At 40.0% G+C, this 27,642-nt stretch overlaps 1 protein-coding gene across 1 annotated transcript; it reads left to right on the top strand.

Moving 5' to 3' along the window:
- The first annotated feature begins 6,318 nt into the window (after positions 1–6,318).
- On the top strand, positions 6,319–27,425 carry HINT3 (histidine triad nucleotide binding protein 3). Its single transcript, XM_058566347.1, has 5 exons — positions 6,319–6,646; positions 16,702–16,819; positions 20,701–20,770; positions 23,452–23,578; positions 25,794–27,425. Exons 1-5 carry the CDS (start codon positions 6,482–6,484, stop codon positions 25,824–25,826), a joined length of 513 nt encoding a protein of 170 aa, XP_058422330.1. The 5' UTR covers positions 6,319–6,481; the 3' UTR covers positions 25,827–27,425.
- The last annotated feature ends 217 nt before the right edge of the window (positions 27,426–27,642 follow it).

The following is a 27,642-nucleotide window of genomic DNA, read 5'->3' as shown; positions in this document are numbered from 1 at the left end:
GGACTCTGGGCCACTTGCCAATATTTGCTCAGAGAGCTCTAAGTAAGGCAGTTTAATAATCAGAAACTGGAAATTTCTCTCCTTTCCCACACACAGCACTCCTCTCTCCCCCAGACATTTCCCTCCTTCCACCAGATGGAGGCCAATATACACGCAATATTTAGTACCAGGCAACAGCCACTTTAGCCTTAAGTATTTCCTTTTATACTGTTTTTCTTAAGGAGGAAGAAACGTGTTTATGATGTTTGTCTTTTACCTTCAGAAAAATCTAACATTCTTGACACACTGGTGAAATACCACAAAGTTATTTCTATTTACCAAATATAAGCCAGGGAAGGTCTTTGTATTTATGTTTAGGAAATTGCTATTTAGGATGTGAAAAAGGGGCGCCTACTGTTGAGATGATACTTTACGAAATTAAGACAAACCCACCAAGACACTTCTTACTGTGACATGGAAAGAAACACTACACTGTATCAGACATATAGATGTAGCAGCTCTATAATCCGTCTCTGCTAGAAATACTGAGAAATCTGCCTGAAAATGCCCTGTATCTTCTGACATCAGGGCTGAACAACTAAAAAAGTTATGGAATGAGATTATTTATAAAACAGAGAATGATTAAAGGAAATGAAGTTTATCTGGAATCCCGAATTGAAAAAAATGTTAGAATGTTTTGCTTATGACAAAAGTAAAGTACTTTCATTGTTGAAAATGTAAAATATACAGATAAACAAAAAGAGGGAAAAACTCAAGCCATAATTTATTCATCCAGAGATCACAGTACAAATATATTTGGTATACAACCTTTCAGGCATTTTCTTATAAATCCATCTGTATATTTAAAAAATATGGGCTCCTACTCGACATACCAACTCGTAACCTACTAAATATACGCATGTGTCAAACTACTGTGGTTAAGAACACAGGTTCCCGTCAGACTGCTTGGGTTCAGATCTCAGCTCTGTCAGTGACTCAATGGGGTGATGTTGGGCAAGTTTCTTTTTTTTATTTTTTTGGTGGGAAAGATTCACCCTAGGCTAACATCTGTTGCCAAACTTCCTCTCTCTCTTTTTCCTTCCCAAAGCCCTAGTACATAGTTACATATTCTAGTTGTAAGTCCTTCTAGTTCTTCTGTGTGAGCCGCTGCCACAGCATGGCTACCAACAGATGAGTGGTGTGGTTCCGTGCCAGGGAACTGGGCCCAGGCCGCGGAAGCAGAATGAGCCGAACTTTAACCACCAGGCCATCAGGGCTGCCTCGAAAGTTTCTTAACTGTTCTGCTGATGGGACTGGAGGTTTTGAGCAGAGGAGTGACAGGATCTAGAGCAGGAAGGATTAACCTGCCATTGACCAAGATCAGAAATCTATGGGGCCAGCCGCATGGAGCAGATGTTAAGTACACGCACTCTGCTAACCGGTGGCCCGGGTTCGGATCCCGGGCACATGCCGATGCACCTCTTGTCCGGCCATGCTGAGGCGGCGTCCCACATACAGCAACTAGAGAGATGTGCAACTATGACGTATAACTATCTACTGGGGCTTTGGGGAGAAAGGGGGAAAAAAAAGGAGGAGGATTGGCAATAGATGTTAGCTCAGGGCCAGTCTTCCTCAGCAAAAGGAGGAGGATTGGCATGGATGTTAGCTCAGGGCTGATCTTCCTCACAACAGAAAAAAAAGATCAGAAATCTATGAATAAAAGAGGTTTGTAGTAGGGAGATCAGCAGTTCAAGCCATTGGACATCCAAGTCGAAATATCAAGTGTGCAGTGGGGTTTTGATTTGGAGAAAAGTATGAATAGAGTTAGAAATGTGGGAGTCATGAGCATATAGATATTGAGAGCTTTGAGACTGGATGAGACTAAGGGAGTAAATGTAGATAGAGAAGAAGAGCAAAGAGTAAGCCCTGGGGCACTCCCACACTAGGAGGTTATGGAAGAAATATAAGGAAACGGAATTTAAAATGTGATAAAGGTGAAGCTAACTGGTGGGGAAAGGATGGTGAGTTAGTGCAGCTTCCTCACGTTGCAAGGAATGGAGACACCTGAGTAGATAAACATGAATGACATGTGTTTGCTTTGAGTGGCAAGTCACTGCTCCTGCGCTTAGACATTCCAGCGTCTTGACCTCTCCCGATCTTCATCAGTGTAGTTTATGGTTTCTGATGTTCTTCCTGCACCTTCTTTTTTCCTGTGAATAATCTGTTTGGTCTGTTCATACTTGCTGCCTTTAATTCATTTACTACCATTCTCCCTTAAACCCACTACAATCAGGCTTCTTCCCCAACCCCAACAGTAAAGTTGCTTTTATCAGCTTTACCTCCACTCAGTTCCCAGTCCTCCTCTTCTCACCAACTCAGCCTTTGACTGAGCTGATTACTCCCTCCCACTTGAAACAATCTTTGCTTTACCTCCAGCCACCACTTTCTCCTGGTTATTCTCCTGGTTCTCACCAGCCACTTTTTCTCAGTCATGTTTGACCATTTCTCGTTTCTCTTATTTCTAAATGCTAGAGGGCTCCATGCTCAGTCCTTGGAACTTTTCTCTTTCTTATTTATACTTAGTCTTTTGGTGATCTCTTCTAACTTCATGAATGTAAACACTATATGCTAAAGATTCTAAAATTTATATCTCCACTTCGGGCTCATATATCCAACTACCTAATGACACTGCCACTTAGATGTCAAATAGGCATCTGTAGTAGACTGTATTATTTTTCAAAATATGTTTTACCTTTTCCAGTGCTAGGATTATATTTAATCCTGTTCTGCTGATGTCAGGGCTGGCCATGTGACTTGCTTCGGTCAATGACATGTGAGGAGAAGTGACATGTGCCAGTTCTGAGAAGAAAACTTAAGAGCCATCATGTGGCTCCACTGTGCTCTCTCTTCCCTCTGTTTTAACACCAGAAACATCCCTGCTCCTTCAGCCTGGGTCATGGGATGAAGTCTGCACAGCCAGAGCCAACCCGCAACGGACACAGATGTGAGCAAGAAATAAACCTTTTTGATTTAAGGCATTAAGATTTTTAGAGTTGTGTACTGCAACAAACTGTTTCTAAACAGACTGATATAACATCTCAAATTAATATGCCCAGAACCCAATGCCTGGTCTTTCCTGCCCTCAAACTTGCTCTTCCCAGAGTTCCCCATCTTAGTAAACATCAGCTTCAACCTTTTAGTTTTCAGACTAAGAACCTTGGGGTTGTCCTTGATGACACCTGGTATCTCACACTCTACATAGAGGCACTGGGGACACTTCCATGAACTAAAAGCAGACAAAAATGATGAAAATTCCTGTTGAGATTACATTCAGTGAGGATGAAACAGACAATAAAAAATAATCATAGTAAGTTAAATATGTAGTATTTAAATAATTATATCTAATACTGCTATATAATATTAAATATTTAAATTTAAATATCTAGAAGGTAATGGATGCAATGGAATACTAGAACCAGGTAAATGGGAAGGAAGCACTGGTGGTGAGAGTGAGGGATAGGTGGTCAGGGTGGTCAGAGTTGACCTCATTGGGGAAGTAAACATGGAGCAAAGACTTTAAGGAGATGAGAGGAGAAATCTGCATGACTAGTAGTAGAAAGAGTGTTCCGGGCAGAGAGACAGCCAGCGCAGAGGACCAAATGTGGGAGCATGCCTGGCTGGCACAAGTAACAACAAGGAGTCCAGTGTGGCTTGAAAAGAGGAAGCAATGGTATTATTGGTGGTAGCTGATGTCAGAATGTGTGGAGGTGGGCAGGTGGCATATAAGGTAGAGTCTTCAGGGTCCTCATAGGGAAGTGCTTTAGCTTTTACTCTCAGTGGGATGTGGAACCATTGAAGGGTGTTGAGCAGAGCAGTGACACAATTTGACTTACATTTTAAAAGGTTCGCTGTGGCTGCCATGTTGAGACTAGACAGGAATGGGGGTGGGAGGAAGGTTGGAAGTAGGGAGACCAGTTAGGTTACTGGATAATTCATATGAAAGGTAATGGTGGCTCAGTCACGGTTGATAGTAGTGATAATGTCAGATTCTGGACGTACTTGAAAGAATTTCCTGATAGATTGGATACGAAGAGTTAAAAAGAAGCATCAAATATGATTTCAAAAATTTTCCCGAGTAGGTAACAGAACGGAGTTTCCCTCAACTAAGATGGTAGCAGGTTTTGGGAGGGGAAGAGGAGCTCAGCTTCAGACAAGTTTACAACATCTGTTAGACATGTGTATGAGGTGGCTGAATAGGAAGTTGGATACTCAAGTCTGGAGTTCAGGGAAGAGGTCTATACTAGAGATTTAAATTTGGGAGTCGTTGGCATACATACAGTGTTTAAAGCAACGGACTGCCTGAGATCACCAAAAGAGTGAGTGTAGCTACAGAGAAGAGTGTCATCAAGTTGTATACATTAAATATATATAGCTTTTTGTATGTCAGAGAGACAGAGAGAGAGAGGGAGGGAGGGAGGGAGGGAGGGAAAGAGAGAGAATGGAGATGAGAACCCAGGCCCAAAGCCCATTAGTGATGACAGAGGTTTGGAAGAAGAGGAAGCAGCCAAAGAGACTGAGAAGGAACAGGCAATCAGGTTGCCGGAAAGTTGAGACAGTGTGGTGTCCTGGAAACCAACAGAAGAAAAGTTTTGTATCAAGGGAGAGAGAATGATCAACTGTTGCCAAAAAAAATGAGCACTGAGAAGTGACCATGAGATTTGGCAACACAGAGGTCATTGGTTACCTTGATAGAACAGTTTGGATGGAATGGTGGCAGTGAAAGCCTGATAGGACACAGTGTGAGAGGAGAGGAGGAGAGAGATTGGGAAGAGTACAGACAACTTTTTTGGGGAGTTTGGTTGCAAAAGAGAGCAGAGAAATGGATTAGTAAATGAAGGTGAAAGCAAGGACAAATGAAGGCTTGTTTGAATCACGGCATGATGTCCAAACTTGGCTCTTAATAATGTTTGCTGCTGAAAACAGTAATGTGACTCCCATCCATATTCTAAATTATTCTCAAATAAGGTGATATCCTAGTGCATCATTCTACATGCAACACATTCATGGTTTTTTTCAGTCGTGATTTTAACCAAAAAAGTAGTTAAAAAAATGAGAATGATGGGTAAATTCCCCATTAATCAAGTTTATAAGTTGATCACAGTGAGTTACTATATAGTAAGCACTTTAGCAATTAAGAAACTTGACCTCTAAAACTGAAAACATTATCTTCTAAAGTAATAACCAGATCATTAATTGCTTCAAGTTTATTCTAGCTGGCATCATACAGGATAAATGACATTACAAAAGCATAACTCAGACTCTGTCTTAGATAGGAGCCCTAAAGCTTCTGTATTTAAATGAAAGCGAGCCATCTGATCACTTAAACGGTTTTACATACCATCACTACCTATTGGTAATAACATTTATTGAGAGCTTTGTGCCAGGCTGCTACGCGTTACTTCTCACAACACGTTTGCATTAAGCATTATTATTATCCTCATTTTAAGATGAAGAAACAGAAAGCCTCGGCACAGAAAGATAAATAACTTAGCCCAAGTCTTCACAGATGGCAAGTCGTATCGTTCTCCGACTTCAGACCCTTCTCGGAAGCAGGGCTGCCGCTGGCTCTTGCAGGGCCCCTGTGAAATTAGAAAACGGCATTCCATTTCGCAAGTCAAATTTCTAGCTGTTGTCACAACAACCCGAATGTCTGTTTCCCAGGGGAGTTAGCCAGAGCACCAACTGGTAGCAACTCCGCCTGTGCGCACACAACCGCCTGTACAACACAGGACTCCTCATCTACCCGTGCATGAGCAACGTGAGATAAAGGCGCTGTTCTGACCTAACTGGTGCTGTTAACAACAACAACAAAAGGTAAACAGAGAACTGAAGCTCAGTTTCGGACATGTTGAGCTTAAGCATCTAAAATTACCGTGGCTCAAAAATGCAGACACAGAGCGTCAAATATGATCTATGTTGAAAATAAAGCTCTAAAAATTTCATTCATTCTCTTAAAACCTACCAATTTTTTAAAACTTTTTTCTTCACGACAGCGTAACGCACTCTCGAGCCACGTTACATGACAGACTTCCGGGGGAAAACGCCAGAGCACCCAACAGGTTTCACTTGGCCGGGGGCCAGGGCGCGCCGGTGACGTCACGGCGGCGCGGGGCGCGCTCCTGCGTCTCGGCGGTCGTCGTGCGTCATCACCAACGAGACGCAGGGGGCGGGGCTCCCCCCGCAGCCGCCGCCGGCTTCTCCGGGTAGCGCCCTCGCGCGTCCTCGCGCGCCCCCTCGTGGCCGCCGTCTTCGAGGCCCTGCCCGGCGTCGCCATCCCTCTAGCGTCAGCCGGGATCAGCGCGGGCGCTCAACTCCCGCCCGGGCCAGCGCCAGGCGACGGGCGACGCCTCCAGGTAATGACGGGGAGGTGCAGGAGGCCGGCCGAACGCAGCTCCCCTGGTCCTGGAGAAGCCGAGGCCCTGGGCCTCCGGGGGCAGGTGCGATGGCTGAGGAGCGGGAGTGCGACAGCGCGGCGGCGGCCGAAGCACCTCCCGTGTCTTCGTCGGAGCCCGCGAAGTGGCCGGAGCCCGAGGACTGCAGCAGCAAGTGCGTGTTCTGCCGGATCGCCAGGCAGCAGGAGCCGGGCACCGAACTCCTGGACTGTGAGGTGGGCGGCGACGCGCGGCCCGCGAGGGTGGGGGTCCTGCCGGCCCTGGAAGCTCGGGAGGGAGGCCTCGCGGGTGTGGACCGGGGTGGGGGTCGGGTCAGCCCTGGGAGCTCTCAGGAGGGGGGCCTCGCGGGTGTGGACCGGGGTGGGGGTCGTGCCAGCCCTGGGAGCTCGGGAGGGGGGCCTCGCGGGTGTGGACCGGGGTGGGGGTCGTGTCAGCCCTGGGAGCTCTCAGGAGGGAGGCCTCGCGGGTGTGGACCGGGGTGGGGGTCGGGTCAGCCCTGGGAGCTCTCAGGAGGGAGGCCTCGCGGGTGTGGACCGGGGTGGGGGTCGTGTCAGCCCTGGGAGCTTGGGAGGGGGCCCTCGCAGGTGTGGACCGGGGTGGGGGTCGTGTCAGCCCTGGGAACTCTAAGGAGGGAGGCCTCGCGGGTGTGGACCGGGGTGGGGGTCGTGTCAGCCCTGGGAGCTCGGGAGGGGGGCCTCGCGGGTGTGGACCGGGGTGGGGATCGTGTCAGCCCTGGGAGCTCTCAGGAGGGAGGCCTCGCGGGTGTGGACCGGGGTGGGGGTCGTGTCAGCCCTGGCAGCTCGGGAGGGGGGCCTCGTGGGTGTGGACCGGGGTGGGGGTCGTGTCAGCCCTGGGAGCTCTCAGGAGGGAGGCCTCGCGGGAATGGACCGGGGTGGGGGTCGTGTCAGCCCTGGGAGCTCTGGAGGGGGGCCTCACGGGTGTGGACCGGGGTGGGAGGATCCTGCGTGGATGGGCCGGGGGAGGCCAGGTGTCCTGGTGTTAATGACAGACCTACTTCTCTCGGGCAAGCTAGTGTCTCCTGCGTTATCTTTGCTGTTCCGAGGGGAGCAAACGTCGTGACAAAGCCAAATGCTCCGGCCTGTCTCTACAGGTACCGCGGTATTTGGAGAAAATAGCGTTTATGGCCTTTGTTTTTATTAAAGGGATCCCCCCACCCTATCTTTCAAGACTCTGCTTTTAAATTCTACACACTCTAATATTGACGTAGGGAAAACTAGCAGAAAATAGATAATGGTAATGGTGAAAAGCTTGTTTCTTAGATTGACTGAAAGGCGAGGTGGGGGGAATCTGAGGTCGAACTATTACTTAATAGCTTCTGATTTCCACTGCAGGGTACAGTTCCTACAAGTGTTATCAGTTGCGACGTGTGCACGTTTTTAGAGTACTAAGACTTTGTCCAGATATTTTATTTATTTATTTATTTTTAAATTTCAGGTGTACATCATTGTACTTCTATTTCTGCATGGACTACATCATGTTCACCACCAAAATACTAATTACAACCCATCACCACACACATGTACCAAATTATCCCTTTCACCCTCCTCCCTCCCCCCTTCCCCTCTGGTAACCACCAATCCAATCTCTGTCCCTTGTCCAGATATTTTAAAACAGATATCTGGTACACACTTTCTTCTGCCGGTTCTGCTTGCCTTTAAAGAAACAACCTTTTGAGAGAATCAGCTCCAAAGATTCTGTTTTTTTTTTATAGTAATCATGCATTCATTTGTTAAAAGTAGATTGAATTCCTTCTAAGCACCTAGTGTTGGAGATTCAGTGGTGAACAAGTGAAAGGATAGTCCCTGTCTCAATTTTATAATATAAAGGGTGGAATGAGTACAGAAGAGGTAGCTGATGACAATGCCCTGTGCTGTGGTGAGATGGTATTTTGCAAGCCCGTGGGAGGGGCACCTAACCCAGATTTTAAGGGGTAGGGAAGGCTTTCCAAAGGAAGTGAGACATGAAGAAATAAGTAGGAGTTGAGCGGGTAAGAGAATCATGTCCTAGATAAAAAGAACCTCCAGAGGTTCAGTTTGTGCCACAGGAAAACTAACAGAAATTCCGTCTAACTGGAGCATCGAGTTTGAGGAGATGAGTGGTGTGAAAGTTGAGGCTGGAGAGGGAAACAAGGGACCAGATTGTTAAGGGTGTTGTAATTCATGGTAAGGAGTTTTGTCTTATCTGAAGAGTGAAGGGATGCTTCCTCCTTCCAAATGTTTTATCTTCTATTTTCCAACATTTTTCTCGCTGGAGAAGAAGAAATGTTTAATGCTGGGTTGGGAGGAAGGGGTTGAGGTGTTACATGAAGGGGTTTGGTCTTTGGGAGATCATTCTGGCACCGTTGTGGAGAATGATTTGGAGAGGACCGGTCTGGAGGCACGGAGACTTGTTAGGAGGTGATTGAAGTGATCCAGCCTGGTGATGGGCTGAAATAAGAATGTGGTAGTGGGGATGAAGAAAAGTGGATCAATTTAAGGATATTTAGGAGGTGAAACAGGCAGGACTTGTTGATGGAGATAGATCAGTGGTTCTCAGCTGGGGACAGTTGCTCACTAGGGGATTTTTGGCAATGTCTTAAGAGACTTTTGGTTGTAATAACTGAAAGGGTGAGGAGGGCTACTGCCACCTTATGGGTAGAGGCCAAGGTTGCTAACATCATACAGTGCACAGGACAGGCCCCCACAGTGAAGAACTATCTGGCTCCAAAATGTCAGTAGTGCCTGGGTTGAGAAACCCTGATTTAGATGTAGGAGAATGAGGAAGAGAAAGAGGGAAGTCAAGGATGATTTCCAGACTTCCGGCCGGGGGAAACTGGTAGTGGTGGCACCATTTCATTATGATTGGGAAGAGAGGAGGAGAGCAGGTGGCTGGGGAGTAGCAAAGTGGTAAGTGCAGTTGTGGGGTTGTGGAGTTGAGATGAGTCTGAGGCACCTAAGCAGAGATGTCCAGTAAAAGGTTGGATAGTCTGGCACTCTGGAGAGATCTGTATCTCTAGCCCAGATTATAAGAACTGCCAGTTTATACATGGAAATTGAAGAGGGGAATTGATGAGATCACCTAGGAAGGACATGTAGAGTAAGCAGTGAAGAGGGCACCTACACAGAACCCTAAAGAACACTAACATCATAAGGGACTGGCAGAGGAAGAGGACCTGGAAAGGAGACAGAGAAGGAACAGAGAAATAGAAGGAAAACTAGGAACACTAAGAAAAGGATTATGTGAAGAAGAAGGAAATTGGCAGGAGTATCGGCCTTACCTAATCTTCAAGTCTGGGTTAGGTGACTCTCCTGCAAGCTTTCAAGAGGCCAAGTTAGATCAGAACTGGTTTTGTCCCTAAAGTGATAGTCATCAACCTCGAGGAGAACAGTTGCAGTGCAGTGGGGAGTCAGAAGGCAGGTTGTCGTTGATTGAGAAGGACCTGGGAGACAAAAAATTGAAGACAGCAAATATAGACAACTTGTGAAGAAGTTTGGCAATCTTGGGGAGAAGGGAAAGGGAGTGGTAACTACAGGAGGAGTTGGAGGTTAAGAGAAAGCTTTTTAAAACAGTGAAGACTTGGGTGTGTTTAAACCCTGATGGGAAGTTGTCGATGGAGAGAGATTTAAAATGGCTCGGGGTGGTAGAGCTTTGTCCCTAGGAAAGAGGAAACTCGCTCATTCATTCTCAGTATTTGAAAGAGTGCCTCCTATGTGCCAGGCACTGTCGGAGGCACTAGGGTACAGCAGTAACTAAACGTGCAAATTCCTGTCCTCCTGGAGCTCACATTCCACTCACAGGAAATGGACAAGAAGCAACATAAGTAAAATACACAGTTTATTAGACGGTGAAAGATAAAAGAGGAAAGGGATGCAATTTTAAAATTTTAGTCAGGAAAAGCTTCCCTAAGAAGGTGGCATTTGAGTGAAGGGTTGAAGGAGGTGAAGGAGCAAATTAATGGTTATTTAGAAGCAAAAAGTTTGAAGTAGCTTCTCTGGAGGCCAGGAGAGAGGATCAGGGAAAACAGAAGGATTGCTGTATAGTGGTGAGGGTCAGCGAGGTTGAGGACAGTCAGTTTAATGTCTGCTCAGCTGTGTGATTTTTTTTTTACCCCTCCAGCAGTGGGACAAAGATAAGAATTTATGGCTAGAGAATGGCTGACATGATAGGCCATAAAATATGCTGAATAGGAGAAGGAAGTGAAGGCAGGGAGCAGCTGATAGGGAGGAAGATTACGTCTATCAGTTGTCTGTCTGTACAGCAGGCCTCTGCTGAACTGATCCACAGCATCAGAAGGGACTGGGCTCTGCCTCTTCATTCACTCCTTATTTTACTAAATATAAAATTAGGTTAGTGATTAGTGAGAGGTAAAGTGAGCTTTTTAACTTCACAGAGTTCAATATTTCTTAGGTTCCTAGAAACTGCTTTTAAATTTTGCACACTCCAGTACCAATGTTGAAGGAAACTAATAGAAACAGATACTAGTAGTTGTGGAAAGCTTTGTTTGTCTAAAAGTCATCAAGAGGGGTTGGGATGCCCCAAACTTGAATCACAGCTTTCTTCCTGGCCAAAGGTCAGGACTTTTTCTTTGTTAGGAATAGTCTCAGAATAAACCATATGAAGAGCATAGTGCCTTTCTGTAGAGGAAATTAGGCATGATCAATACTTCTGTTAACTAATTTATACCCTACATCGGGGTATAGGGTGAATATATACAGTAGTTCATATAACACAGAACATGAGCAAGATGCACGTGCTTGTGCAATAGTGCTCCAAAAAGTTGCATATCTTTTTTAAATTGAATCTAAGATGATTTGATATACAAGAGCTCACTAATTAAAGGTTAAAGATTAATCTTTTTAAAAGGAGAATAACCACCTAATATTTAATTTTTATGTTTTACATTATATGTATGTATATAATATATTCATATATTCATTCATATATACTAATTGTAAACATTTAGAAGCTACTGGGTTTATATAAAGTAAGGTATACTTATAATTGAGTGCAGAGGAGAAAATTTGATTTGGAATAATTGGAGTTACCAGCATTATGTGGGGTTAGTCTGGGAAACCTTTCTGGCAAAAGCTAGAGAAGATTCCTCACCCCATAGGCCTCTATATAGTGTTTTCTTGTTGTATTCTGCAGAATTAAAACTAAGCAAGGACTAGACTATGCATTCTTGGTGGAGGAGATATCACTCCCAAGGGAGTGAAAATTAGTTTTTGGGGGGCAATATCTTATTCTTTTTATGTGTGAGGCAAAGATAGAGAGTACATAAGCAGGTACAGGATATATCTGTGGTATTAAAATATCAGGCAGGTGGATTAGGGAAAAAAAGTGTCTTAAAAATGCCCTTAGAAGGGCTATAATGAGAGAATGGTTGAGAAACACTGGGCTAGATGTATATTTCTACTTTGCTTGAAACCATTGTGAGGAAATACTAGTTTAACTTGAATGTTCTCTCCCTCCTTTAATCAGAATTGCCCTACCCCTTAGATGGCATGGTACTGACATGATCTTTCAAATGTTACTTCTTTTTATTTGCTTTAGGTATCAGTCAGGGTTCAGTTGCAGGAAAGAGAAACAATTCTAGGGATTTTAAGCAAAAATTGATTTAATATAGGGAATTATTTGCTAAAAAGTCATTGCAAGGGCTGGAGGAGGACGTTCTAGAAAAGCCACCAAGAATGACACCCAGAACAGCACTGCAGAGCTGGCTCGCTGGGGAGCTGGTTTCTCTGCCGCGGTCAGGAGCATAGGAGTCAGGGGACTCCACTGGAACTTGGACCTGAGGAAGGTGTCTCCTTAGTTGTGATCCAGAGATGAAGGAGCAGTGTGACTGCCACTTTTGAGCAGTGTTTCCAGTGGGAGTGCCGTTGGCAGTTTGGGCTGGACTCTGCTTTGTTGTGCAGGGCTGTTCCACCTATTGTGGGATGTTCCTCATTCCTGACCTCTGGGCACTAAATGGCAGTAGCATCCACAACCTAAAGGTCACCTACACATTTCTGCTCCCCTCTGAGAAACCACACTGCTTCAGAGCTACACTGTACACCTGCTGGGTCCACAGTGGTAGTCCATGCTGACAATAGAACAGATGTCTCATGCCTGTCTCTGTACTCCTGGGAAGCTAGTACTAGACATTGGAATGGGGGGAAATAGAAAGAAAAAAGACTCTGTCTCTGTAGTCTTATAGCTGACCACGTTTGCCAGCTGGAATTAGCAGAAGCAGCAGAAGGATGGCTTTGCCTAGGTCAGCTTTCCAAAGCACCTAAGTCTTAAGTACATCTAATTGGAAAGACCTAAATTCCATCTGGGATTTTAGCTTTTTTAGTTTCTGTAGTGCAGAATGCACAGAAGTATTTGGAATGGAGATTGAGTGCCAGTCTACCCTGTTCCTTATTTATTTGTTGTATTTAAGTGGATACTTAGCCCAGATGGTTAGATTCAGTGGTGATAATGAAGTCAAGATAGACTAGCTGTTTTTCTAATCCATGCATTCTCAAAAGGGGTAAAAATTGGTGTTCTTGCCTGGGATAGGGGCAAAAAAATGTGTATTCTTTATATATGTAAGATATACCGTAGGTCATAAACAGATATACAATATAGCTGTGGTATTAAAATATCATGGGAGGGGGCAATTTGGAAAAAAAGTGCAGAAAGTTTTCTTAGGGGAGTGATAATGAGAAAAGGTTGAGAAACACTGTTTTAATCAAACAATGGCCATCATTCCAACTTTAAGAAGGTGTTTTCAAGGACAGACTGAAAGGTCGTTGGAAAACCTATCTCTTTTACTGGAGAAGTATCTAAAACCCTAATGACACACCATTTGTTTTAAAGTGGGGTAGAGGAGGGAGTTTCCGTAGTTTCCATCTTGGTATTTAAGCAACTGTTATTTTATTTATTCAACAGTTTTGCAGGCTTACACTTGGAGTTTAAAGGTGAATATGGCATGTCCCAAACTTGAGAAGCTTGCCTGTGATCTGAATTGAAAGCAGCAAATGAAATGTTCTCTTAGTGCGTGTTGTTAGGGATGGATAGTCAAAATTCCGTATTTTAAAGTCACTTGAAATCATCTTTTCTTTGTGTGGTTATGCTACCAACATGACATACAGTTAGATTCGTTTGTTTCTGTTTGTTTTAGATTTTTGGGGACTACTTTTTTTTTAAGTTCAAAAATGTATGTTAAATATTCACATATTTTTAAAGTCGAAATTGTAAAGCAAAGTACATTTGGAGAAGTCTAGCATCCATTCTCTTATCATCTCTACCCTGTTCCTCTTCTCCTATAAGAAACTTTTAAAAAATATTTTTGATTTAGCCTTCTATTGTGAGTAAATAGGTATGTGTATGTTTATTTTTGTATTCCCCCTTATTACACAAAATAGTCTAACCACGCTCCTACACCTTGTTTTTTTTTTTAAGTGTCTATTCCAGAAATTATTTCATAAATATATTAAGATCTTCCTCATTCTTTTATATAGCTACACAGTACTCTATTGTATGGATTTACCATAATTTATTCAACCAGTCTCCTAGTTGAATTATGGACACTTGGGTTAATTTCAGTCTTTTGCTATCATAAATCATGCTGCAAAGAATAGCCTTGTACATACATCATTTCATATTTTTTGCCAGTGTATCTTTGGAATTCTGAAATGAAGAGTCTAAATAATGGCTGGGTTGGTAGTAGCAATGAGAGAGAAGGTAACATCAGAGAGCCAGTTTCAGTATTTTAGAAAGCTTAATGAAAATCTAATTCAGTCATTGATTGCATAGGCTAACTAAAACATCAAGTTTCTTTTTTTCTTTTTTTTTTTTCTTGAGGAAGATCAGCCCTGAGCTAACATCCGTGCTAATCCTCCTCTTTTTGCTGAGGAAGACCGGCTCTGAGCTAACATCTATTGCCAATCCTCCTCCCTTTTTTTTTTTTTCTCCCAAAGCCCCAGTAGATAGTTGTATGTCATAGTTGCACACCCTTCTAGTTGCTGTATGTGGGACGCGGCCTCAGCATGGCCGGAGAAGCGGTGCATTGGTGTGCACTCGGGATCCAAACCTGGGCCGCCAGTAGCGGAGCACGCGCACCCAACCGCTAAGCCACGGGGCTGGCCCGCAAGTTTCTTTGCTTTTAACAGGAATTTTATCTACTCCTGCTAATGGCAGTTATGTTGACCGGTAGTTTTTTTATTAATTAAAATTGGGAAAATAAATTATTTATTCATATATGACATTTAGTAAATAAAACCTTTCAAAATAGGGGTTTGGTACACAAAGACAGAGAACTAGGCATTTGGTTCATTGTTATGGCTGAATCATGGAGTATGAGAGAGCAGATTTTTAGGAGCTTCTTTAATTTTTTTCTCCTGTTAACCTTTAGACTGGCACTTTCTAGTTCCATGAATCTAAAGAAGTGTTACTCCTGCTTTGAGGTAGAATTCAGGTGCATTATCTCGAACGGATTCTAATCAAGATGTATTCTGTACCAGAAAGACTTACCTCTGGATTTTTAAAAGTTAATGCCATAATTGAGGGGAAATAAAGGTGTATAAAGTTGTGTTATGAACCAATCTGGGAAGTACAGTTGTGGCAGTTTTGTTGTGGTCGATTTACTCCCCAATACTAATTGTTTCTCAGAAGGAAGCATCAAAGAAATAATGGAAAACCTTAATTAAAAACATTGTGGTCCTCGATCTTATCCTTTTTAAAAACATTCTATAGATGTCAATATTTAAAGTTAGTACTAGACAGAAAAGCGATAATAAAATGGACTAAAATTGATGTAATTGTCATATTATTTTAGGGTTAGCCATTGGGGTTCCCCAAGTCATCAACCTTCTGGGATTTCTCTTTTTATATATATATTATTTTTAAAAAATATATATTTATTTAAGGTAGGAAAGGGACACGTAATACCTTGTCTTTGCTGCCTCCCATTACAATCATGGCCTGCTGGGGGCTAAAGTAGACAAGTCCCAGTCTCTGAAGTGTGGTCTCACCGGAGGTCGAGTTATCAGTCACCTGATGTTGAGGTGAGCTGTGGACACTGAGAAGGAAGTTGATGGGGCAGTATGTGCAATTGCCAACACCATTATTCTCAGTGAAACCAAGATTACTGGCCTGGATATGTGCCCTCATTCAAATTGAATTTTGGTTCGTGGAGTGGAGAACTAATGAGTAACAGTGCTTTCTGGAAATTTTTCTGAGGGAAATTATACTTACTGATTTTATTTAATTTTGACTAATTTTTTATATAAGATATTGAATGAGGTTGTTTAGGGAATACAGATTTTTCCCTTGGAAAAGCTTGAAACTCAAATATTAATAGGTTGAAAGACTCCCTTTTCTTTTTTCCTTACATTACTGTGTGGAGTGTGTAAACCAGAAAACTGACGCCACACGTGTAGTGGATTGAGCACATGACTTTGTACAATATATTGGGGCTTGTTGCAGCATTTCAAAGTCTTTTTAATGCTGTAAAGTGGCAAGTAAACATAAAGACAAAGTATTTGTATATAATTGCTGTAAAAAAATGTTTAAAATTATCCCATGGATATGTAGATGCTAGAGGATGTTCTTTCTTTATTTATTATTATTATTTTTTTATAATTTTTATTTGTTTATTTTTTTCCCCCAAAGCCCCAGTAGATAGTTGTATGTCATAGTTGCACATCCTTCTAGTTGCTGTATGTGGGACTCGGCCTCAGTATGGCCGGAGAAGCAGTGCGTCTCTGCGCGCCCCGGATCCAAACCCCGGGCCGCCAGCAGCAGAGCGCGCACTTAACTGCTAAGCCATGGGGCCCGCCCGAGGATGTTCTTGTTATAATTGAGGAACATGCCACTTTGGAAAAAAATTAAGTGCAAAAAACAATATGTCCATCTTGCTGTGATTCTGTAGTCAAACCTTTAAAAGTACACATTAAGCGTGAAAAAACCCTTAGGGTAGAGACGGAGAAATAGATAATAAAATTAAAAAAAACTCTGGAATTGTTGGTAATGAAGTTTTAATGAACCTCATTCATAACTGTTTTCCTGAAATTGACTTTATATAAGTCTTTTTATTCTCTGGAATAAATGACCATCTCATGAAGGAGGCTAAAGCTTATCTTTATGGACCTAAGGCGTAATCACAAAATTGCCCACTGGGGCTTAGTTGTAACATAAGTACCATTTCCCTATCAGACTGAGATTTAAGATGTTTAAGACATGCCGGAACAGCATTAGGAAATTCTTTTGAAAAATTCACTAACAAATGATACGTTTTTTCCTTTAGAATGAAGACCTAGTTTGCTTCAAAGATATCAAACCAGCAGTACCTCATCATTATCTTGTGGTGCCAAAGAAGCATATTGGAAACTGTAGAGATCTAAAGAAAGATCACATAGAACTGGGTAAGACAGTGGCAGTATTCTTCATCATTATGTCATCTTGAATTGGCATCAGCAATGGCAGTGACGATTAAAAAGAAAAAGCCTAGCCAGGTATTACAAAAAAGGAGCATTATGACTTTTTGAAACTTTCATTATGAAAAATTTCAAATATATACAAAAATAAAATAGTGTAATCTCCATGTATTCATCACCCCACCTCAACATTTATTAACTTGTGGCCAATCTTTTTTCATATATTAACCTCCCACAGTGGATTTGAAGCAAATCCCAGACATCATGTTATTTAATCTTTAAAATCTCTACAAGACACATCATGTTATTTAATCTTTAAAATCTCTAAAAGATAATGCCTTTTTATGCTTTTTAAATGATGGCTTCTCTTGACTCTGAAAATGAAATGTGCTATGAAAAATTATAAACAAATAAGTTATGATATGGTGTATGAGCTCATACTGCCTGAGAGTGAGACCGTGTTGGTACCTGCCTTGTAGTTTCCTGTGTAGATGAACTAGCACCAAAGTTTAATTATGAGATTTTAGTGATGAACTTTTAGCCTCTTAAAAGGAGATTCTGAATCTTGTCTCTTATATGATTATCCTGTATTTTCCTACTCATGATTTCTGTGACTTGTCAGCTATCATTTACTAAGACATTTCTAAGTTCACTTCAAATCTGCTTTGATAGCCTTTGTCACCAGGGTCTGGGATTAGTTTGGTCAATACTTTAAGGTAGCTGACAAGACAGATAAACTGGGCCAGATTTTTTGAAGATGAATAAGAAATCTCTTTTATGGAAAACTAATGATGTATAGTTCATTAGGGTTTAGACTACAGAATTGCCAGTTTTTAAACTGTTTTTTCTAGATCTTGCAAAGTTCCTTAGTCATCTGAAGTTCTGTGAGTATATTTCACAGTCATTCCAACAGATGGAGGCCAGCTGATACAGGAAATATTTAGTACCAGACAACAGCCACCGTAGACTTAAGTATTTTCTTTCATACTGTTTTTCTTAAGGAGGGAGAAATGTGTTCATACTTCTTTTTCTTTTTTTTAGTATTTATTAAAAGTTTTATTAACTGTTGCAAATTAAATGTTACTAATTTTGAAGCAGCATAATGGGTATTTGGGATTTCATTATACGGTTCTTTCTGATTTTGTGTATACTTGAATATTTCCATAATAAAAATTTAAAAGTTCTTACAATTAATATTTTTATACTATAAAGTTGGGAAAATAATAAGCACATGGATGAGCTCAATAACACTATCAAGCACCGTGACTATATTTGACAATAATAGGACTCAACTATAGAATACACATTTTGTTTACCAAGATAGACCATATTCTGGGCAATAAAATAAGTCTCAATACATTTCAAATGATTGAAATCTTCTAAAATATGTTCTCTGATGACAATGGAATTAAATTAGAAAAATAATAAAATCTAGAATAACAGTAAAAATTTTTAAGTTAATACACTTTTAAGTAACTTCTAAATAAATAGGTCAAAGAAGATAATATTTTTAATTCATTGGTAACAAAAATACAATGTATCAAAATTTGTAGAATGTAGCTAAAGCAGTGCCAGTGCCTAGGGGGAAAGTTATAGTTTTAAATGCTTATATTAGAAAAGGAGATTGAAAACCCATGACAAGTTTCCACTTTCGGATGCTAGGAAGAGCCAAGCAAATCAGACCAAAAGAAGTATAAGGAAGGAAACAATAAAGAATAGATATCAGTGAACTAGAAAAGAGACAGTAGGTTTTGCTCCATGTATTTTGGATCTGATTTTAAGTGAATACATTAATTATGATTGTTATGTCTTCTCAATGAATTGATCCGTTTTTTATCATTATAAAATGTCCCTCTTTATTTCTGGAAATACTTCTCGAGTCTATTTCGTATGATATTAATTTAGCTACTCCATCTTTCTTATTATTTATTGTTTGCACTGGGTATCTTTTTCTATCCTTTACTGTCAACCAAATTGAATATTTATATTTAAAGACTTGAAGATAGCAATGTAGTTGGGTCTGGCTTTTTTTTTAATGTAGTGTGAAAAATCTCTGTGTTTTAATGGAGTGTTTAGTTCATAAACATTTAATGTAACTATTGGTATAGTTGGATTTAGGTCTACCATCTTGGCATTGTTTTCTGTTTGTCCCATTTGTTTTTTGTTGCCTTGTGTCTTCCTCCCTGCCTTCTTGTGGTTGATCAAATATATTTTTTAGTATTCCACTTTAATTTATCTCTTGCCATTTTAGCTAATTCTCTTTGCATTATTTTTTAGTGGTTGCTCTAGAGAGATCCTGTAATTATCACAGCCTACTTAGAGTTAACATTGTATCAATTCATGTAAAATGTGAGAAACCTTGCAACACTTTGTTATTGTTGTCATATATATTACACATACATACTTTATAATCCCATGATACTGTTAAAATTATTGCTTTAAACAGTCATATGTCTTTTAAAGAAATTAAAGATAAAACAGGCTTTTATATTTACCCACATGTTTGGGATCTTGGGAGTATTTTATTTTATTTTATTATTTTTTTTTAATGAGGAAGATCAGCCCTGAGCTAACATCCATGCTAATCCTCCTCTTTTTGCTGAGGACGACTGGCTCTGAGCTAACATCTATTGCCAATCCTCCTCCTTTTTTTTTTCCCCCAAAGCCCCAGGAGATAGTTGTATGCCATAGTTGCACATCCTTCTAGTTGCTGTATGTGGGACGCGGCCTCAGCATGGCCGGAGAAGCGGTGCGTGAGTGCGCGCCCGGATCGGAACCAGGGCCGCCAGTAGCGGAGCGCGCGCACCCAACCGCTAAGCCACAGGGCCGGCCCTCTTGGGAGTATTTTAAAGGAAAACAAGATAAAGTCTAGCTTGAAGTATCTTGAACTTTTTTTTGACGGTATGGGATATGGTACTGGCCCTGTCATGGAAGAGTGGCAGCCTCCCTGCTCAAGCCTGACTTAGAGAAGTAAACATTAGCAACGATTTTGTAAGCCTCCTTCTGACAACCATCCTCTGTAGCGTCTCTCACTGCTTCCCCTTTCAAACACTTGGTTACACCATTCAGAAACAAGAGGTCTAAAGTTTGGCGTTCTGCTTTGAAGATCCCAGGTTACCAAAAGTTTTCCAGTGGGGAAGCATATACCCATCTGAAGGCCATAAAGCACCAGACAATAAAGATGCTAAGGCAGATGAGAGTTTGGAAGCCAAAACAGTTATATAAACATTTAGGTAGTCAAGGCTAGGCTGACGTGAAGGGATATCATATCCCTAATTTGGGATCAAAGACAAATTCAAAGTTTTCCTATCTTCTTCTTTTTTTTTTTTTTTTAATTTTTATTTATTTATTTTTTCCCCCAAAGCCCCAGTAGATAGTTGTATGTGATAGCTGCACATCCTTCTAGTTGCTGTATGTGGGACACGGCCTCAGCATGGCCGGAGAAGCGGTGCGTGGGTGCACGCCCGGGATCTGAACCTGGGCCGCCAGCAGCGGAGAGCGTGCACTTAACCACTAAGCCATGGGGCCGGCCCTCTATTTTCTTAACTCAAACAATTTTTGTTTGATTACTTGGTCTCCTTGTTATTAGAATTAGACCTCAGTAGGATCATATGTCCTACATGATCACTTGATAGTACCCTTCAACAACTGTTCAAAGTCAGCCTATGTGTGATATTTTGTGATAGATTGAACCTTCATTTCAGCTGTTGATAAGCAAACTTCTCAGTAACTTAGAGCGTTGAATGTATCTTTAAATGTTCACCCATTTGATATGACTTTTGACTAGGACCCTAGAAGTTAAGATTAATAACGATTTAGTGAACTTAATGTCTCCTATAGTGTAATGTAGTTTCTTTCCTGTTTTATAGTTGAGAACATGGTAACTGCTGGAAAAACCATTCTTGAAAAGAATAATTTCACTGACTTCAAAAATGTGAGGTATGTATACTTCCAGATAGAAACCCATATACACATTTGGTTTTTCTGAAATGTTATTTCCTCATGGACAAATGAAAGCAGAGGTGGCAGAGTTCATGTTTTAAATGCAGTTTTCCTGAACTGAGCATATAGTTCATTAGTAGTGTAAATTTAATAAATAAACCTCTTCCTCTCATGTCTCAACATCTTCCAATAATCACCAGTTATAGTTTGGACAGAAGTATATTCAAACAGTGGGTAGGTAAAATAGTTAAAAGTCCACTTTTCTTTGTTCAATATGTGCATTCCTATAAAATTGTGTAAATTGAATTTTCTTACAAAAAATTTTATGTGATTTAAAAATACATTATTACACTTCGGGCATGAAATTAACTTGAATTCCTTGCCTGATGAACTTGGGCATTTGCCAAAGTTTGAGCAAAAGCACATAATGTTCAATTTGGCAACTCTTTTAATTAATCTTAACAGTGTTTGTTTTTTTTTTTGGTGAGAAAGATTAGCCCTGAGCTAACATCTTTACCCATCTTCTCTACTTTATATGTGGGACGCCTGCCACAGCATGGCTTGATAAGCAGTGCCTGGGATCCTAACCTATGAACCCCGGGCCGCTGAAGCGGAGCACACGAACTTAACCACTATGCCAGTGGGCTGGTCTCCCCTGCCCATTTTGCTTTTTAAAAGACTTCTGACTTTGCCTTTTGTGTCCAAAGCAGTACCAAGGCAGGTATAGTGTAGATTACTTCTAACACCTCTGAACTGGAATTCAGAGAGACCTGAATTCCAATGCTATCCATGCTACTTGCTGTGTACTGTACTTGTGCTGGCTGTGTTACTTCAGACAAGTCGTTTAACCTCTCCAAGATAACATCTGCTCTGCCTACATGTAGGCTCAAATGAGATTGTGTGAAAATCCTCTGAAAACTGTTAAGCACTATCCAAGGATGATAATGGCAAAGATCAGATGGTATTTGAGACCCTTTGGCCAAAAGCAGCACATTCCCTTCCCAGTCGTAGGAGTGCTTATGAGGAGAATGAACGTTGGACTAGCGGTCCACAGCCCCAAGTCTCACTCCTGGCTCCACCACTGCCCAACTTTGCGACCTGGGCAAGGCTCTTAAACTTTTTGGATCTTGGCTTCCCTATCTTTAAAATGAAAGGGTTGAGTGAACTCCTGAGGTGCTTCTAGCTTTTGGATTACTAGATTCTACATTATGTGACTCCTGTTTCATAGAAGGAAAACCTAGTCCCCTTTTCTAGGTAGTGGTGGAAGCTTTCTAGCGTGTGATGTGTATCTGACTCCACATTGTCAGTCCTGTATGGCTGCGATATAGCACTTCTCCTGTGCCTTCTTCACACATTCCCACTCACTTCTAGTGTTTTTTCTTTTTTAATTGACAATCAGTTCTAGTTTGAAAAGGCAAATATTTCTAGGCTTATATTATTGTTACAGGTGTGCCCGGCTCCACTGAGAATAAGTGGATTTACGAAACTGTTTGTAAAATGATTTTTAAGAGGTTAAATCATATTTAAAAAAAATTTTTTTACTAGTCAAAGGAATTCTTTTATAAATGTTGTATAAAGCAGGGGCCGGCCCAGTGGCTTAGCGGTTAAGTGCTCGCGCTCCGCTACTGGCAGCCCGGGTTCGGATCCCAGGCGCGCACTGACGCACCACTTCTCCGGCCATGCTGAGGCCGCGTCCCACATACAGCAACTAGAAGGATGTGCAACTATGACATACAACTATTTACTGGGGCTTTGGGGGAAAAAATAAATAAATAAAAATAAAAATAAATATTAAAAAAATGTATAAAGCAAATAATTATGAATAATTATCATCTAACTTTCAGTATTAAACAAGAAACTTAAGTGATGATAAAGTTTCTTTTAATAATGACATAATTAATCTCACTACTGAAATACTGGTAAGGAAATGATTGACCACTTTATTCAAGGAGAAAGCATGCCATTTACTGGCTATGTCTTGGAATAGAGGAACCCTTCTTCTACTTGAGTGTCCAGTAAATTTTTTTTTTTAATTATTTGGCTTGATTGAGCCTTTTAGTTTTTTGCAGGGGAAGGTTCGCCCTAAGCTAACATCTGTTGCCAATCTCACTCTTTTTTTCTCCTCCAAAGCCCCAGTGCATAGTGGCGTATAGTTGTAAGTTCTTCTGGTTCTTCTTTGTGAGCGGCCACCGCAGCATGGCTGCTGACAGACGAGTGGTGTGGTTCCATGCCCAGGAACTGAACCTGGGCTGCTGAAGTGGAGTGCGCTGAACTTTAACCACTAGGCAATCAGGGCTGGCTCCAGTAATTTTTTTTCTTAAGATTCATTGCAGAGGCATATCTTAGGAGAATTAAAGCTTAATATAAGGACTGAAGTGATAAGACATAATGCCAACTCAGAATTCCTAAAGGTTACACTGAGGCATAAATATGCTATTAAGGCCTTCCTTGATGAAGAGTTTATGTTATTGTGAACTTCAACGTGAAAAGAAGAGGAACTGTGTGAATGCTCTGAAATGTATAAAGAAAAACAATAAAAGAGATGTTTGAGTGGTAATCTGTCTACCTTAGGCAACCTGTTTTGGTTAGCTTTAATATTTATGTGTTTTAACCAGAAGAAATAGCTTTAAACTATTGTGGAACTGATTAGTCCGTTATCTCTTACCTTTCTGTTTTAGAATGGGTTTCCATATGCCGCCATTCTGTTCCATTTCCCACTTGCACCTTCATGTACTGGCACCAGTCGATCAGCTTGGCTTCATATCAAAATTGGTTTATAGAGTGAATTCCTATTGGTTTATCACAGTAAGTGTTACTGTTATACTAGCAGCATATAAAAATATTTAAAATATTTATCCCTTTTGTTGTAGTTTTTCTTTTCTTGGCAACAGTAGGCACTTACAGCTCTCATAGACTTGATCATCTGTTTTAACATACTGCTTGCACATATCCAAAATGATATTTTTAATTTGGGGATTTTCCAGGTCATCAGATCTGTGGGAAGAGAAACTTTGGCTACGTCTCTCCATTGCAAGCAGAGGATAGGATATGGAAGAACCATGGCATTAATAGTTCAGAATCCAGAGTCAGATCTGGATTCAAATTCTGGCTCCATTAGTTACTTGAGGGACCATGTGCAAGTTACTTAAACTTTTTAAGGCCCAATGTCTTTATTACCTGCATATAAGTAATAGTGCCTACCTCTAGGGTTGAGAAGAGGATTGATGAAATAATTCACATGTAAAGCACTTAAAACTGTACCTTGCATATAGTAAGTGCTCAGTAAATGTTACCTGCTGGCTCTATCATTATCACCAACATCATTGTAGAAATTGAGGTTTTGTGATTTTTGATAGTCAGTTTAAACTTCTTAGAAAAAGTAGCATTAACCACCAGATCTGAGGCTGAAGCTTTGAGCCTAAAAAATTGCAGAATTCTGCTTTGCTAGGACAAAAGTAGCACAGAATTCAGCTGATTATAGGTTTGTGACCGGACAGTCAAGCTTTAGTTATTAAGTGACTCTGTCCTTCCAGGGCTACTTGACTAGTAATTTACCAGTCTCTTATTTCGTGTGTCCTTGATGATAAGGTAACCATAGTTGCCATCTGAATAATCATCAAATTACAAGTTAAATAATTACCATTAGTTAATGCATATTATAATTATAGTCATAATACACAAGAAATTAAAAAGCATCTGATTTCTAGAAACTTCATATTTCAAACTTATTGTCCTTCTCTTCTACTTGTTGTCCAAATGATTTTATTTAATTACAAAATATATTTAAGTTATATATGTGTGTGTGTTAATTTGAAATAAAAATGTGGGATATCCTGCAGGACAGATAGAATGGTCTCTTTAAAAAATCAGTGTGATAAAAAAGGGATTTTTCCTATTTGTATTTCTAATTTTCTACATGATCCATGCTTTTGTAATAAAAAAGTAATTAAAAATATATTTTTGTAATGTTTTTAACTGTATTTCCTTACATGACTTTTTAGTTGGAAAAAAAAACAAATGAACAAAGTTATAAGATCTGTTGATGGTTCATCCTAGGAATCTGAACTCTTCTTAAATCTGGGACTTGGTCAGTATATTATGAGACTTGAAAAAAAATCAAGATAAAGATATTCAAGTTTATTTCAGAATCTCTTATATAATGTTCCAGATACATAAGATGATTGAGAAAAGTATCTGAAATGATGTAACTAGAAAACTTTAGTTTACTTTTTATTTTTTAATAGACTTTATTTTTAGAGCAGTTTTAGGTTCACAGCAAAACTGAATGGAAAGTACACAGAGTTCCCATATACCCTCTGTCTCCACATACTTACAATCTCTGCCACTATCAACATCCTACACCACAGTGATACATTTGTTACAATCCATGAAACTACACTGACACATCATTATCACCAAAGTCCAGAGATTGCATTAGGGTTCATTCTTGCTGTTGTACATTCTATAGGTTTGGACAAAAGTATATTGTCATGTATCCACCATTATAGTATCATACAGAATAGTTTCATTGCCCTAAAAATCCTCTGTGTTCTGCCTTTTCAAATATCTCCCCCTCGTAATCCGTGGTAACCACTGATCTTTTTAATGTCTCTACAGTTTTCCTTTTCCAGCATATCATATAGTTGGAGTCATACAGTATGTAGCCTTTTCAGATTGGATTCTTTCACTTAGTGAAATGCATGTAAGGTTCCTCCATGTCTAGTTTCCTTTTTAAAACTATCGTATTACATTTATTTTCCTTCTCTTATTGCAACTTTTTAATGAATATGCAATGTGGATAAAAATCTGCTTATTTATATACAATATAGAATAATACCTTCACTTATAGTTTATAAAACTATTATATTGAGAGATTTTTTTTTTTGTAAGATATTTTTAGGAACAAAATATGTAGTATTTAGCTCTTCTGCTGTGGCTTATAATAGGAATGCCAGTAGAATTATTTCATACAGGTTATGATTACTAGAATAAAAAGTATGTAATATTTTTTTAATTACAGGCTGATTATTTGATCGAAAAATTAAGAACATGAAAATGTCAACAGTGGAAGATTTTCCTAATCTTGGCTCAACAGAAAGTACTATTTTGGCCCCTTTTGAAGTCTAATTACAGTTGTAAGGTTCATTGAGTTTTATGAGAGGCTATTACTGGGTAGCCTTAAATCTTTTCTGAATGTCTGTTTTTTGAGATCTGTGATATAGTTACATGAATACTTTGTCATTGACTCTTTGCTTTGACGGTTATTTGTCTAAGGTATAAGATACTATAGATAAAATCCCATTAAAACAAATTTTGTTAATCAAGAAGGGCTCTGTATTTAAAAAGAAAAGTTCAAATATTTTAATTTTTCAGTAGATAGTCAATTATAATAGTGATTTATTTATGAAGAATAAACTGGTATAGAAAATACTTTGTTGGAGCCTTTATTACTATGAAGGAGAAAAATAAATTATTTCTTGACAGTTCTATAATTTTACACATAAAATTTCAAAATCGTACCATACTACATAGTGATCTCTGATCTTGTTGATGGAAAGAATTGTATGTGTGTCACTTTTTACTCAGATTTCAGATGCTAGTTTTCATTTCTTGAAGCCTTGCATCTTTGTAATAAATTGGTCCTCTACCAGACACTGCCAGGATCAGGAAATATAGAAGTGAGAAAGGACAGTCTGCCTTCAATTGCTTAATACAAGGGTCAAACAAAACCAGTGATTACAATTTAGTGTGTTAAATGCTACAATGTTCACAGAAGAGGCTGTGGAGAGGGAAACACTTGAGAGCAGATGCAGTAGAACTGAGTATTCAAGACAATGTTAGGCAGGCAGACAGTGGAACATGGGGCCAAGAGACCCACATGTACTTTCCTTGAGTTCTACTTTCATTATTTTTTACTTTACAATAGAAATGAATGTCCAAATTCTATTTTACTCACTGGAAGTGGAGAGAGGGATTTGGAAGTAGGGGTTATGGGCTCTCAAAATTAGATTTACAGGTTTTTCAGCACTGCTTTGTTAAGTAGCTCACCAAGCACCTACATAGATTAGCAGTTACAAGTTATAATTCAGTTCAAATATGACCAGATTTAGAAAAGGAATTTTCAGCATGTTCAACATGTTGTACTATGTGAACTTGCAATGATATAATTGACAATATTATGGTAATAATATGTAAGGTATTTAAGGAATTCTCAATTGCCTTATTGAACTCTTAAAAAATGTGATTAGCCAATTGATTTAATTAACATAGGTTTATACCCTCTCACAATAGGTTTTTCTCTTGTTGGAAAACCCTTGGATCCTCACACTTTTAGTAGCAATTCTCTTTTATATCTAAAGATTAATAATTAAATTACTACAATTAAAATTCACTCAGCCTTTTCAGTAGTTTAAGTATTTGGTAACTCTCTAGCTATCTATAACAGTAGTTCAACACAAAGCTAATTGATAATCTGTCTTAAAAATGTGTAAAGTAGTATCAAGAGCATTATTTATGCATGTTGTGATACTATTTGTAATTGCAGAATTGTAAAATTATTACTAATGAGATATTTCAAACTGTGCTTACTTAGCTAAAAGAAAGCTAAATAAATATGGAAAAATACTGTGTCGAATTTTGCCTCTCTGGACTTTTTTTTTTTAAGACTATTGTTTTAGAGCAGTTTTAGGTTTACAGCAAAATTGAGAGGAACGTACAGAAATTTCTTATATACCTCCTGCCCCCACACATGTAGAGCCTCAATTATCAATGTCCCCCACCAAAGTGGTACATTTGTTACAATTGATGAACGTATATTGATACATCATTATCACCCAAAGTCCATAGGTTATCTTAGGGTTCATTCTTGG

The sequence above is a fragment of the Diceros bicornis genome, chromosome 23 (genome assembly GCF_020826845.1).
Source record: "Diceros bicornis minor isolate mBicDic1 chromosome 23, mDicBic1.mat.cur, whole genome shotgun sequence".
NCBI lineage: Eukaryota > Metazoa > Chordata > Mammalia > Perissodactyla > Rhinocerotidae > Diceros > Diceros bicornis.
Note: the sequence above shows the minus strand (reverse complement) of the source record. Positions and strands in the feature narration are given on the sequence as shown.

Coding starts and splice junctions, on each gene's coding strand:
- HINT3 (XM_058566347.1), top strand. CDS start 6,482: ATGGCTGAGGAGCGGGAGTGCGACAGCGCGGCGGCGGCCGAAGCACCT. Junction 6,647..16,701: donor CCGAACTCCTGGACTGTGAG/GTGGGCGGCGAC, acceptor TTTTTCCTTTAG/AATGAAGACCTAGTTTGCTT. Junction 20,771..23,451: donor ACTGACTTCAAAAATGTGAG/GTATGTATACTT, acceptor TTTCTGTTTTAG/AATGGGTTTCCATATGCCGC.